We start from the raw sequence: 15,200 nt of genomic DNA, 5'->3' as shown, positions 1-15,200 counted from the left end.
AGCCGCCGCACCCACGCCTTCTGACGCGGTGAAGAAGTGCCTTTAAAACGCACTTTATCGTCCACTACCCCTTTGAAGTCTGGAAACAGGAATCGTCACCCATCCTCCGCCCTCTGGGTCCATCTGGCGGCCGCTGAGCAGTCGGAGTGGTTTCTTCTCTCATCGCCGTCTCAAGTTTGTCCGGAACTATTCAGCTCGGTCCTCACTTGAGTGCTCATCGGACCGAAATCAAAGAGCACGAACTCAGAGCCGGAAACTGTGCCGTGAGAAGCATTATCGGTAGCCAATCGGCATAAAGATCTCGTTCACGTGGTGCATCTTCAGCCTATCGTGTTCTACTACTTTTCAACTCCCTCCCTTCCGCTCCCGGCTCTTTCTCTCTCGACAAGATGGCCACACCGGCAGCCCCGGCGAGTGCTCCTGCCGCCACTCCAGCCCCAGCCTCCGCCCCGGCCGCGGCCCCAACCTCGGTCTCAGCCCCGGCCGCAACCCCAGCTTCAGCGCCAGCGCCGGCTCCGGCTCCAGCGCCGGTCCCAGCTCCAACGCCGGCTCCAGCCTCCGCCTCAGACCCGGGGACTGCGGCGGCCACGACTGCGGCTCCGGGCCAGACCCCGGCGTCTACGCCAGCCCCAGCGCAGACTCCGGCGCAGTCACTGCCGGGTCCTGCTCTCCCCGGCCCCTTCCCCGGGGGCCGCGTGGTCCGGCTGCACCCGGTCATTTTGGCCTCCATCGTGGACAGCTACGAGCGACGCAACGAGGGCGCTGCCCGAGTTATCGGGACCCTGCTGGGTGAGTGGTCAAACCGCACTGACCCTCTCGCCTCCCGTTTATCCCATTGACCTCTTGACCTATTTCTGCATCCCGTCCTTCTGCCGCGACTTCCCTCCTTGAAGGGACTCGCACTTTCCTGCCAGGTTGCTGTCACTTTGGTCGACACAGAATACGTAAGCCGTAGTGCGTTACTGAATAAGTATCGTGTGCACAGTGATCGATCCCGGGTCCCCAGGGTCACGCCCTGGGCTGAAGGCGGTGCCAAACCGCTGGGCCACCCGGGCTGCCCCAATCTCCCCGCTAGCATTTCAGGTCAAGTGTGATTAGTCCCAGTCTGCCAAAAATGAGTTCAGATGCCAGACGAGGAAGTCAGAAACGTTTGACTCCCTAAACGCGGGGGGGGGGGGGGGCTGCCGCCCCGCCGCCTTCCACCCCCTTCCACCCCCTTCCACGGTCTAAATGTCCTTATTTTCCAGGTGTTTACGAGGACGTTTTAAACCAGTTGGTAAAGAAGTAGGGACTTCTGTAAAAAGACATCCCTTTCAACAACTTTGGCAGAAACCTATTTAGGTTTTTGATGATATTCTGCTTTTCTAAACATTTAATCCTGATCTTATGTTTTTTAGTCTCCCTGATATGTTAATTTGTAAAGCTGGGAAGCTAAACAGGGATTACTGATGATAATGCCCTTTTCTCTTGGGAACTGCTGATCCCATCAAAGTCCTTTTCCTTCCGTCCTTGTCACCAATTTTAGATCCCTTTGTGAATGGACTCTAGCCTCGTTTGTCATTTCTCTTATTCTTGAATATGTATGTAATAGTCCTTCTAGCATAGAAGACAATTGATGTATTGCAAAGGGGACAAGATTTGATGGTAGATTGCACCAAATATTAACGATGTGCCTTGAGACAAATTACCTGAAGCCTAGTTCTTTCGGGGCACTTAGACTTAGTCTTTGCAGAAACTAAATTATCACCAAAAGCATCTCACTGCTGGCAGACCATTAGGTACAAAACCGCGGTTGACTGCAAGTCTTCCACCACATCAGGGCTACCCCCACACCCCCAATCCCTGCCTTGCAACACACACACATTTGCCCTCTCTTTGAAGATTTAGCATTTCACAGAACCTTCTGTTGATCCATTATCTTCCAAACATCAAGGTTTTTCTCAAACCAAGCCTTTGTATTCTGTTTGACATAAATGTCTTTCCTGCTCTCTCTCATTTAAGTTTCACTCATTTCCTGGGTTCCCAGGAAAAGTGCTAAGTGTCAGTTCTTTGTCTCACATTACCACCTTCACCTCCATTCTTAACCTCCAAAGTACAGTAGCATTCTGTAAATGTGTCCTGCTTTGAGCTTCTGTAATAAATGATTTTTGCAACAAAGGTTGGCACTTGACGAATACTAATCTATTTACTCTTTCAGCTGCACTGCCAAATTTTCCAAATCCACTGGAGCTATTTAAAGAAACCCAGGAAGAATTCTCAGTGCCCCCCAGATACTCTAGTGACTCTAGTTAGACCAACTAGTCTAGCTCTTCAGATCCTCTTCCAGACTGGGATAATGGTATAATGCTCAGTGTTATAGAGACAGTACTTCACTGAAGAATTGAACACAGACTGCTCACGAGGAGCTTCTGAATATTCTCAGATGTTAATTCATGAAACATTTAATTTGGTTAAATGAAATGACTGGTACTGTTTAAATACCATAAAACTGTTACATATTTTGAATTCAAAGTTTGATAAAATAGGGATCCCTGGGTGGCACAGCGGTTTGGCGCCTGCCTTTGGCCCAGGGCGCGATCCTGGAGACCCCGGATCGAGTCCCACGTCGGGCTCCCGGTGCGTGGAGCCTGCTTCTCCCTCTGCCTGTGTCTCTGCCTCTCTCTCTCTCTGTGTGTGACTATAATAAATAAATAAAAATTTAAAAAAAAATTAAAAAAAAAGTTTGATAAAATAACTTCTATTCTAACCTTAAATTCAAAATGAAGATATATGCAAATAATTAGAATACAATGTGATAAATGCTTTAACTGAAGGGTATTGTGGCATGGAAATGCAGAAGACTTAAAAATGCTTCAGAAGTGTGAAATGGTCAAGTTTATTGAATTCCTGTTTAGAGGTCAAATAAGCATATTTATCCACTGGATTTAAAGACATAGTTTTAGCAAAGGGAGCAGAAACCATAGTGAAGTGGAATTAAACAGACACATGTGTGGCAGCATTGCGGTCTGTGGAGGAGGGGGAAGTGCTTGAAGCCTGGTATGGGTGGTGCCAGTAGATTAGAAAAACATGGAGAACTCAAGGGACTAGCAGTCTTAGGTCAAGAAACAAACTAAGTGGGAGTAAAGGTATCAGAACTAGAATAGAAATTTGTGGTAAAAGACTGATACAGATGTTTACGGTTCACAGGTAGAAGGTTTCTGGGTGATGATGGGGTTAAGGACATGACCATTGGACTAGATGGCTGAAGGGAGGTACAGGTGAAGCTCCCTAAAATTGTACTCTGAGGCTAGGCTTCTGTATGGGTGGCCTATGTAGACATTGTCAGAATTTTCCAGGTATTCTGCAGAATGAATTATAAGAGAAAGTCTAGTGGCTGAAAAATGATGTTCACAGAGTGAAGATCCAGAGCAGGGCTGGTAGCAGGAAAGACCAGGTAGGCAGAAGAGCTTGTAAAGGAAGAATAGACCTTGTTTATTGATGGTTAAAGGAAAACAGGCACTTCAGAGCTTCAGTTCTCTGGAGGATCCTGGTTCCATTGATGCACATGGCTGAACTTGGAGCGTATGAGTTCAATTTTTTGTTCATTGTCTTCAAGGAAGCCTCTGACAGCATTTGGAAAGTGGTCGGAGGCTGTTGAGAGCTCTAGGGTTTTATAACATGTGGACAATTCTCTCTCACAGGAACCGTTGACAAGCATTCAGTGGAGGTCACTAACTGCTTTTCAGTGCCACACAATGAGTCAGAAGATGAGGTGAGTAGGAGCCTGAGCTGCCAGTATGTCATCTATAGCTGTTCTTTTGCTAGGCTCTCCTCAAGGCTCCTCTTGCACAATATATTGTGCTCCTAACTAGAAGTCCTACAGTTGGAAGAGCTTTTTTTCTGTGTACGTATTTGCTGGGCCTCTGCGGAGGTTGGCCCCTTGTCCTTTTCTTCCATATTTTTTCTCTGAACTTCTAGCTTCTTAGCTTTCTTTTCTGCCTTCCTTCCTAGGTGGCTGTTGACATGGAATTCGCTAAGAACATGTATGAATTGCACAAGAAAGTCTCTCCAAATGAGCTCATCTTGGGCTGGTAAGTTGGAGTGGAGCGAATGGAAAGTTTTGGTGATTGCCAAGATTTTTTGCCACCAGTCTAGATATTATACTCTCTTTTGGAGACAGAATATTGAAAGTGAATCACCTCAGGATCTATGAATTTAGTGTGTTTTGCTGGTAATTCTGATCTCGTGAGGCCAAGCATATTTACTTTGAAATGTAGCTTTTACTGAGCAAGTATTTTTGGCTTGCTGGTGACTTGCAATGTTTCAAGAGCTCTGACAGTCAGCCTTTGATTTTATTTGATACAGTTTTCAGTGTATTATTTTTGTATTTGGGGTGTCACTGGAGGTGACACTACTACAAGAGTGTCAGGTACCTAGAGACACCCATGTCATCATTGTGTTTGGTCTTAATGTCACATGTAGACATGAATCCACACTGTATTTCTTTTTCCAGGTATGCTACAGGCCATGACATTACAGAGCACTCAGTGCTGATCCATGAGTACTACAGCCGAGAAGCCCCCAACCCCATTCACCTCACTGTGGACACCAGCCTCCAGAATGGCCGCATGAGCATCAAGGCCTATGTCAGGTGACCAGTGTTTTGGGACACAAGAGCATAAAAGGCTATCTAGTTCATACCATGTGTGGATGACACCCACCACCAACCAAAGCAGGTTTAATTCTTCAGTATATAACTCACTGCCTCCTAAGAAGGCCCATTCCTCACTCTCAACAGTTACCATTAGAAAGATTTTACTCAGAAACAAAATCTGTTTCTGAAATATCCACTCACTGATACCTGTTGTACCCTAGATTTCTACTTATTGCTCTTAACCAATTTCAGATGACAGCCCTTTAGGTATTTGCGCAAACTCTCATGGTTTTCGTGTCATCTTTTCTATAAGCTAACTCTTCATACCTCCTATAGCTGATCCTACTTGGTATTTTGGTCACAATCCTTCACCACATTCACTGTTTTTCCGAGTCACCCTTTAGTTTGCCATTATCCCGAGAACTGAACACAGGACTTAGGGCAGTACAAATTAAAGGGTGACTGTTCTTTTTTTAATACATCTGTTACCCCAGAGTTAAGTGCAGTTTTGACGACCATAACATAGTTTTGACGCTGAGTTTGCAGGCAGTTAAAATACCAGCCAATGGGGGAAGTTGGGAAAGGCTCAAGTGGCATGCTACAGAAGGGGCTGCTAGAGGAGTTGGAAGGATTATCTTTTCCGGTTAAGTGAAGGCATTTGTTGGTGCCTATCTTATAGTTTGACTTTGTGCTGTTTCCTTGTGTGACGTGATGCAACCAGTTAGTCTTGATGCCGTGAGATAATGGTCGTGGATGTCACATGCTTATGGGCTAGCTGGTGTACCACTAAGCTTTAGTCATCGCCTGATTTCTTAGTTTTTCCAGATATTTCAGACTCTTCATGGTCCAGTTGAAAAAAATAGAGTTGACGTAGTAAAGACAGTCACCTTTAGTAAGATCACTTATAGCACCCAGTCTCGTCTTGGGCAGACTGGAGTCAGTTGGCTTTTTTTTTTTCAGTGCTGATGAAAGGCTCAGTCTCATAGAAGATCTTCCTTGTTTCTTCTCTCTATGGGGCTGGATATCTGGGCAGCCAGCTTCATGGGGAAATCCAGTGTCTTGTTTCATCACTGAAATTGCACAGTGAGTGAAGCAGTCCTCTAAAGGGCTAGGTCAGGTCTGAACGCTGAGTCCTCTCTCACAGGCCAGGGTTTAGTGTGTGGAATGAGCTAAAGGAAAAAATGACTTGTTCTCATGAGACCTCTGGGGTTCAGATGGTTCCAGCCTTCTTACCTCAGAACCGTGGAACCCATTCTCTTGGTATAACTGCTTTTCCAGCCTAGATTAGGAAGCTCTCTCCCAAGGCTATTTGTTTACCTTGACTTCTCTCTCCCCAGCACTTTAATGGGTGTCCCTGGGAGGACCATGGGGGTGATGTTCACACCTCTAACAGTGAAATATGCGTATTATGACACTGAACGTATTGGAGGTGAGTAACCTTCTCATACCCTCTTTTGAGGTCTGGCATTTTTCAGGGGAGGGGATTGCCACTCTAATGAGTGGAGGGCCTTGGGTGGGTTGAAAAGGAACCATTGATTGGTTTGTGAACCATTGATAAGTTTTGTGATTCAAATCACAGTTGTTCTCCTTTATAAATGGGCTTCCAGGAATTATTTGTGGAATTATTTGAGGTGGGAAATTTTCAGCACCAGAGGCTGTGTGGCCATTCGTGTAAGTGCAAAACCAGTGATTAGCATACTGGGTGCAGAAGTTGAGCTTTGGCAGGAGGAAGAAAAGCTAATAAAGGCAGAGCAGAGGAGTTTAGAGAAATTGACTATGTCCAGAGGAGGGTGAAAGAGTTAGCAGAATTGTTAGAAATCATCTCTTTCCTGATGGGATGACTAAAATCTCTGTGCCTCTTATATCCCCCATCCCACTCCCACAGTTGACCTGATCATGAAGACCTGTTTTAGCCCCAACCGGGTGATTGGACTCTCAAGCGACTTGCAGCAAGTAGGAGGGGCATCGGCTCGCATCCAAGATGCCCTAAGCACGGTGTTGCAGTATGCAGAGGATGTGCTGGTGAGGAGGGGGAAGGAAAGAAAGGAGGAGGGCATAGATCTCCACTCTGGGATCCCTGAGAGGTATGCTGGTGATATGGCAGCCCTCGGTGGTGGTGAGAATTAACTGTGCCTCATTGAATCTTTGTTTGGTGCTCAGTCTGGAAAGGTGTCCGCTGACAATACTGTGGGCCGCTTCTTGATGAGTCTGGTTAACCAAGTACCCAAGATAGTTCCCGATGACTTTGAGACCATGCTCAACAGCAACATCAATGTGAGTGCCGTTCCTGGGCTTCTGGGAGCTTACGTCTCCCCCCACCTCAGCTCATGCACACAAATATAAAGGGAGTTGGGGGAGATGACCCAGAAGGGAACACGGGGAGGAGGGGCTTTGCCTTTGGCCCCTTGCAGTCCAGGTTGGGAGAAAGGAAGAGATAGTACATGTGCTTGGAGATGCCCCCGCCTTCCCTTCCTTGATTCCATTATCTCAGGTGCTATGGATACTACTGTGAATTGTTACCTAGATTCATAGTTGATAGAAATGCTAAATCCAGAAGCTAATGACAATGTAATTTCTTCTTCTCCCTCTGAGTTCATAGACAGTCCCCCGCCTCCATATTCTACCCCTGGGATCTTGGCTAAAGCACCCCAAGTTTATTAGTATATCAGTAGAGATGAAAAGGTGTTCTCAAACGTTTCCTCCTTATCTTCCACCTTCAACTCTTGCATAGCCTTTTCCTGAGCTGTCATTTATCTAGAACTGTCCTAATACCCACTTGTTCACCATGGAGCTGGCCAACACTAGACTTTCTTCTCCCTTTGCCCAACCCCTCACTCATTGTGGCTTCTTCCTCTTCCAGGACCTGCTGATGGTGACCTACCTGGCCAATCTCACGCAGTCACAGATTGCCCTCAATGAGAAACTTGTAAACCTGTGAATGGGTCCCACGCAGTACTCCTGCCAGTCTTGGGCCACCCTAGGACTCAGAATGGAGTGAAGTAGAATGGTTTACTTGTGGTTTGAGTCACACTGAGTCAGTCAACTGCTTGTGACTCTAAATAAATCTAGCCTACCTTTTGTAAATGAATCCATCTTACATGAGTTTACTGCTGGGTGGGGGGAAAAACTATTCTAGAGCTCACGCGGAAACTAGGAAGTGAATACTCTGGGTAGAAGTTGGTTGTGTGTGTGTGTGACTCACCATCATTGGTTGTGCCCATAGCCCAACCCCATACCAGTTTATCTTCACCTGACTCCAGACCAGAAAGCCTTCTTTGCACACTGGTTTTACAGAGGTACTTTCCCACTCTTTTGGCTATAATTAGAGCAAATTGGATCTCCAAAAAATAGATATTTACCACTTCTCTTCTATAGCACTTTACACAAATGGCAGCACAAAGTGTTGCCCTATGCACAGTTGGGAGTATCTAGGGCATGTGCTAGTGAGTGAGTGGGGAAGAAAGAAGGGAATGGGTACAAATACCAGTCTTGGGGCCCCTGAGTACATGCTGGTGGAAATAGTCTTCTGAGGATAAACTGCACTTTACCAAACTTTTCTTTTGGCTTTCAGTCTGGAAAGGTGTCCAGTGACAATACTCTGAACCATTTCTTGATGGGTCATGTGGTTTCCACAGGAAGTTAAAAATGAGAATCTATGGAGGAGAAAAAAAAATTTTAAAGTTGGATACTTAATCTGAAAAAGTAGAGGGTATGGTCAGGGTTGCAAACTACTTATTATTTCAAGAGCTATTTGCCACTATGGGGAGGCAAAATTAGGATCTATAGATTAAAGAGATTTCCCCAAAACTCCACAAATTTCTTGGGTACTGTATGTAACATGAGACTACCGTTAGGTTATGTTGAGATCTGTCAATCTAAGCAAGATGACAAGATGACATTTCCAAGGTATTTTGTAGGATAAAGGTTACTTCAGACAGCCCTTTTATTGGATATTCTAGAGTGTTCTGCCTGAGTACTGCCAGATGTCAGGTTGAAAAAGATAACAGATCATTATTCAAGGACTGAGGGTTGGTTACATATTGGAGTGAAGAGGTGAATGAAGGCAAATGAGTATCTAAAAGATCTGCATTTTAATTCTAGTTTTGAGATCTGTAACCTTAGAAAAGACAAAATCTGGAGGTATTAAGATGCGGGTCATAATAATAGCCCATTAGAATATTGTGTGAATTTGATAAATTAATGCCAGTTTAATATGTGGAGAATCATGCCTGGTAACGGTAAGCATATAGAAAGTGGTAGCTGTTATGAACCCCAACCTGACCTTAATTCTGATTCTGATGGAATCTTAGGAAATACAAGTTCTGGGGGTTAGAAAATACAGACAGTAATACTTTTTTACATGTAGGCAGACTTAAACCCACGAAATGATAAAAGGGATCCCCAAGGGGGTGGGTGGTTTAATACGAACTTTAGTTTTTTAAAATATGCGTGATAAAATTCTAAAGTTAACTGCTGAACATATATACATATATAACCTCCAAACCAAAGTGATAAATAATGGAATAAGAAAAAGGAAAGATAGTTTTTAAAATTGGAGAAATGAGAAAGCATGGAAAAAGTGGGTAAAGCACATAAATAAAAATGGCAAAAATAAGTCTACAGATAGGGACCACAGTAAATATAAAAAGCATTAAACTAATGAGGAAAAAAATTGATTTTTAAAGCAAAACAAACCTGAGCCATACTTTGCAGGGGACAACATCTTTAAAATGTTGAGTGAAAAAGACTAGTCTCAGGAGACGATATTATAGAGTCAGAATACAACATCTAACACTTCCTCTTTCCTGAGAGGCTGCTCAGAGCCTGATACCCTTGACCCTCCTGAGAAGCATAGGACAGGGGACAAAAGAAATCCCATTTTTCAAGAAGTGTGCTGTCTTTGAGCCAACAGCAGCCAAAAACACTTCTGGAATTGAGATTATAAACCTACAGAAGCCCAGAAGAGTCACTGGGGAAGATTTTCACTAAGGAGGTAAACCTTAACCCTAGGAAGAGCTTGAAGGATGGCCAGGAGGGGTTCCTGGGAGTGAGAATAAAGTGAATGAGGCAGACTGTGGCCTGGATACAGTGAAGAGATGTACAAAGGACAGCTAGCAAGAGAATGGTCAATGCAGGCTTATCAGTGCCAGAATAGCTTAGGGAGCAAGGTTTCTGAAAGAGAAGTGCTTTTCAGGGTGATGTCATCTGTAATGTAGGGGGAGTGGTCTGAGTGAGAGATGCAGGTAGCCTGAATTAGGACTGGAAGAGGCCCAGGAGATGAAGGCAGAACACGAGAGGCAACGGCCTGGCGTGCTGTGGTTCAGTACTTGATCCAGGATCTTTTGCCACCTGCCCTGCCTGGTGGCTGCCACATACATTGCCATTCCAGACTAAGTGGCACGTGGAAGTAGTGACTCCCAGCAGTTCTGGGATCCCATGACTAGGAGAAGCAGCGGCAATCCGGTGGGAACAGGAAATTAAGGCTAAAATGAGACTTGCACAGTCTGACCAAAAATGGAACTAGCCTATACCAATGAAGAAAATTCTCCAAAGCTGGCTAACTCCCCAATCCCACCCTTCCTGTCACAGGAAGTTACCGGTTCGGGGCTCTTCAGCAGTCTTAGCCAAATTTTCCTTACCTCTACTCGAACAGCTTTTCCAAAGAATCCCCTGGCCAGTTCCACACATTTCTCATACCAGAACCTTCAAATACTAATCTATCTACTCCAAAACTATATTCAAATATTCCACAGTCATTAGCCCCCCAAACTAGTCTTTTCAATCAATCCTATAAACTATGCTAACCAACTACCCATAAGCCATGGCCCCACCACGTCTCCATTTCTCAATTCCGCTTCCCCACAGAAGCAGTTTAATACCAGTTTACCCAGTGTCAATGAGCTTCAGTCTGATGGTTGCTTTGGTAGAGAACATTAGCTTCATAGGCATAAATGGCATATTCTTGTACCTTCCTTGATGGGCTCCAATTTACACTGAGATATGAGCATTTTGACATTAAGAGAATCCTCAGTGGATGGCCTAACCCTAAAGTACCCTGAGCCCTTGGACATCTGGATCCTAGAAGTACATATTGACTCCTAAGCAAACAGATTGATCTCACCAGAATGCATCCCTCAGGTATACTGAGCCTCTGGACTTAACCTCCTAAGAACTTTGAATTTGGACCACTTGACCCATTGGGCAGATTGATGCCCAGTGGCAGTGAGTCTCTGCAGGTATCTCATTGACATATTGATAGTGCGTAGTAACCCTATGCACACTAATACCATTTGTTCTATATTCACTGTTTACTCATTTAGCATTAAGTTTTTAGTATTTGTCAGATATCATGTTAGCACTAGGTGAATAAATGTGCACTCTGTGTTACTGGTCTTGAGTTTATATTTTGGTGGGGAAAACAAATAGTTACAAAATAGAAAGTGAGTGCTGGATCTAGCACTTAACTGAGCACCTATTTAGTTTGGGTCAGATATATTCCCTCTGGAATATGAACCTCTGAGGGGTTCAGAGAGAAGTTGAGTGCATTACTTTAGATAGGGAACACAGTGATGAAATGATTTTAATTCAAGTCTGAACTTTTTTTTTTTTCTGTAGCCTTCTGCTTCAGTTAAGTGGCCCAATGAAATAATAGGGTGAAAATGCAACATAATAGGAGCATATTATCTGTCCTAGGGAGTCTGGGAAGATTCTACCCAGGACATGATACCCGAGCTGGTCTTTCTTTTTCACTAGATTAGGAAAGGATAAACGGGGCAGAGGAAACACGCTTAAAAAAAAAAAAATACCTATTCAGAACCTAAGGGGGCATATGCGGGAGGCAGACCATAAGGGCCCTCAGACTATGGAGATTTTATTTTAGAAGTGGGAAGGCACCAGATAATTACATAGGGATTTCCGGAAGATCATCTGGTAGTAGTGTAGAGGAAGAACGGAAAGGGTGAGAAGCAGAAAGCAGGAAAACGAGTCAGAGGGGGCAACTGTGATTGTTCAGATGACCATGGCAATGGAGATGGTGACAAGACTCCATTTGAAGAAGCTGTTATAAGGCAAACTCCGGCGAGTGCAGAGACTGGTTGAACTTGATTGGTGAGATGTGGTAGTTTACGGGGATGTTGCTGGTTTCTGATAAGAATGATTGAAAGGATGATAGTATGTGGAAAACCTGGCTACTCCAGCGTGGCAGAAATTTAGAGGATACAGAGATGAGTCCAGAATTAAGGTTAGAGGGGTAGGTTGGGACCTGTTTAAAAAGCCCCAAATGGAGTCATTTGCTCCTCCCTCCCCCAGACTTAATTAGTTTCAGCGCATCCCAGAATGTCACCTTTTAACGGGCAAATCTGAAATTTCCTGATCAACACTAATAAGGCTTACCAAAGCCAATTAGATCTTCATATTTACTCAGTTGGAATTTGTTCTTTAACCAAATGGTGAAGTCTTAAATGCAACTAAGTAATTGAGACATCTTTGATAAACTACGGGGCTGCACCAAATCTTGAGGAAAGGCTGAAGAAGTTAATCATTTACTCATGTAGTACTTACCAAGTGCCCCCAAATGCACGAAGCAAGAAGTCTTGGTGCCTGCTTAGAACCCACTGGAGGGGACAGACAAGTAGAGGTGATTGCATTGGGAATCACAAGGCATTGGAAGTCATGGATGGCTTCGAGTTAGGAAGTAAAATCCAAGCTGGACTTGAAGAGTGAAGAGGAAACAGACTGAAAAAGGAGAGAGAGGAAAACAGCATTCTAGGCACAGAAAGCTGAGAAAGGCTCAGAGAAGCATCAACCATGTGCCTCCGTCATTGCTGACTCTTGGCTAAGGAGATGTAAGGAAAGAACACACTATGCCTAGGTTGAAGGAAAAAGGATAATATTTTATATATTTTTTATACTTTTATATTTATATATATATTTATTTACAGCCTTGCTAACGTGCACAAGTTTGTTTTTTCTGTAAATGTGTGTTCACACATTCTCTTTGTATGTGGTTGTGCATATGCTAGAAACTTTAGAATGTGTCTGGGTGAAACAGTATGTGTTGCCAAAGTTCTAAGACACCACAGTCCTCTGATTTTCTCCAATCCCCCTTGCCCAGTCCTTTACTGTGCTTTAGCCTCATCATTCTGCTGTAGGAAAGACATTAGGGTTCAAAGCCAATGGCCAAGAAAGAATTCTTGAGATGTCTTTGGTGCAAAAAGGTGGTTTTATTAAGGCAAGGGGGCAGGACCTGTGGGCAAAAAGAGCTGCACTGGGATGGTAAGGAGTGCCCATTATATACTTTCAAGTTGGGAGGGGCTTAGGAATAGCACAAGCCTCCCCGGTATTTTGAAACAAGGTTTCCAGGATCCTGAGGGGGCCAGCTGTTGTCAGGAAAAGGTCATTTATTACTCTTTAGTCAAAACTCAGATGTGTGTCAGTGAGCCATATGCTTGGAGGATGATTGCCAACATGTATTGGGGGGGGGGGGGCGAGGGCAGTAGAGATTAATTCCAAAGAAAATTTTTTAAAGTAGACTTCCAGGATCCTGGGGGTCATGCTAAGATTGTCTTTTGCCCTTAGCAAAGTGTCAACATCAGGGCAGCTGAGTTCCTAGAGGAGTGTCACTCTGCCTGTTTCAAGGACATGTTAATGGGCTGTAAGTAGTAAGGAAATGTAATGATTTTTCTTCTGCCTTTGCTTCCCACATCACTTCCTCCTCTGAGCCTCCCTCAAGGTTTCATTTCCCAGGGCTTCCATCCTGGACCTCCTCACTGTCTACATCACACCCTGTGCTGAGAAGATCTTATTGAATCCTTTGACTGCAATTATTGCCAGTTGGTTATAGATGCCCAATCTTCAGCTCTAGCATTGGTTCATATTCAGAACTGTTTGCAGGCTAGGTAAATGGACACCGGATATCTCAAAAGCATCTTAAATTCAACATGCTCCATTTTGAACTGATTGTCTCTTTCTCCCCCCACAAGCCACCTCCTAAATATCCTTTCTCAGGTTGATGACACACTAGGTACTCTATTGTCAAAACTAGAAACCTTGGATGAATACCTTGATTCTCACCCCATCCCTTTCCATGATGTAATCAATCATGCCTATATAGGGAAGCTTCCATAAGAACCCAAAGGACAGAGTTTGGATAGCTTCTGGATTGGTGAAAAAGAATATATCTAGAAACAACATGCATGCCAGGAAAGTGTTGTACCCCCAAACTCCAGAAACAGGAGCTTCTGTCCTTGAGACCTGTCCAGATCTCACACTATGGATCTCTTCACCTGTTATTTGAACACTTTAATGTCTTTAGTAGATCAGTGATGGCAAATAAACTGTCTTCTTGAGTTCTGTGAGGTGCTGTGGCAAATTAATCAAACCCAAGGAGGAGGTCCAACTTATACTTGGTATGTCAGAGCACAGGGGACAACTGGGACTTGTGACTGGGATCTGAAGGGGGTAGAGGAAGGCAGTCTTGTGGGACTGAGCCCCTACCATTCAAATCTGACACTATCTCCAGGGACTTAGAGTCAGAATTGAGTTAAATTGTAGGACACTCAGCTAGTGTCTGAGAATTTCTTGATGTGAGAAAATTACCTACACATCTGGTCACAGAATTATTTGATGTGAGTAGTAAATGTAGAGTAGAAAGTTTTCCTGTTCACCTTCTTTGATCCATTCTCATCACAGCCCAGGATAAAGTCCACACTTCTTAACACAGCCTATAAGGTTCATCATGATCTTGCCTGACTCTTCACCACATACCTTACACTCTTACCTGGCTTACTACTGCTCTTCCTTTAGGTTATTTATTTATTTATGCATGCATTCATTCATTCATTCATTCAGGAGAGATACAGAGCGAGAGAGAGAGAGGCAGACACAGGCAGAGGGAGAAGCAAGCTCCATGCAGGGAGCCCGATGTGGGACTCCATCCCTGGTCTCCAGGATCAGGCCGTGGGCTGCAGGCGGTGCTAAACCACTGTGCCATCAGGGCTGCCTTTAGGTTTTAGTCTAGGTGTTGCCTCCTCTTGGAAGGTGCTCCTGTACTATGATTGCACGACATGCTTGTACTCAGCACTTATCTCACCATTTACTTGTCTATCTACTCTCATTAAAAAACAAAATTTAGGGGTGGGAGAGGGGGAAAAAATTACATTTTAAAGATCTTACTGGCTTTATTCACAGATTCAGAAATCAGGTAGCCTCCCATCTAGCAGATAGAAGGGAGCTCTGAAGAGCTGTACAAAATGAAAGACTTAGGGGCAGAAGAAGTGAGAACAAGGAAATTATACAGCGGATTGATGGATTAGTTGTCCTTTAGGGGATGGCAGGCTTCTATGAGGCAGATTACCTCACTACTGCTGACCAGTTTACTCTTGATCTGGTTTAAGAGTCTATTTCTGGGAGAGGCCAAAACTCTAACAGAATCTCAGTTTGGTGATGAGCATATGCTAAGTGGGCTTGGCATAAGTGACTCTTGTTTTGGACCTGTTCTGTTTTTAACACTCTATAGGAGCAAAAGCTCTGTGAGGGTCAGGATTGTCTATCCTGTTGATTGTTATAT

The 15,200-nt window shown here is 44.3% G+C and overlaps 1 protein-coding gene across 1 annotated transcript; it reads left to right on the top strand.

Annotated features, from left to right (window-relative positions):
* The first annotated feature begins 366 nt into the window (after nucleotides 1-366).
* EIF3F (eukaryotic translation initiation factor 3 subunit F) lies at nucleotides 367-7,721 on the top strand. The gene is made up of 8 exons (XM_055318014.1): nucleotides 367-789; nucleotides 3,681-3,751; nucleotides 3,991-4,070; nucleotides 4,493-4,630; nucleotides 5,971-6,062; nucleotides 6,519-6,655; nucleotides 6,794-6,907; nucleotides 7,494-7,721. The coding sequence occupies exons 1-8, from the start codon at nucleotides 390-392 to the stop codon at nucleotides 7,569-7,571; spliced, it is 1,110 nt and encodes a 369-aa protein (XP_055173989.1). The 5' UTR covers nucleotides 367-389; the 3' UTR covers nucleotides 7,572-7,721.
* Nucleotides 7,722-15,200: the final 7,479 nt, after the last annotated feature.

The sequence above is a fragment of the Nyctereutes procyonoides genome, unplaced genomic scaffold (assembly GCF_905146905.1).
Source record: "Nyctereutes procyonoides isolate TBG_1078 unplaced genomic scaffold, NYPRO_anot_genome, whole genome shotgun sequence".
Classification (NCBI taxonomy): Eukaryota; Metazoa; Chordata; class Mammalia; order Carnivora; family Canidae; genus Nyctereutes; species Nyctereutes procyonoides.
Note: the sequence above shows the minus strand (reverse complement) of the source record. Positions and strands in the feature narration are given on the sequence as shown.

Coding starts and splice junctions, on each gene's coding strand:
- EIF3F (XM_055318014.1), top strand. CDS start 390: ATGGCCACACCGGCAGCCCCGGCGAGTGCTCCTGCCGCCACTCCAGCC. Junction 790..3,680: donor AGTTATCGGGACCCTGCTGG/GTGAGTGGTCAA, acceptor TCTCTCTCACAG/GAACCGTTGACAAGCATTCA. Junction 4,631..5,970: donor AGCATCAAGGCCTATGTCAG/GTGACCAGTGTT, acceptor CTCTCTCCCCAG/CACTTTAATGGGTGTCCCTG.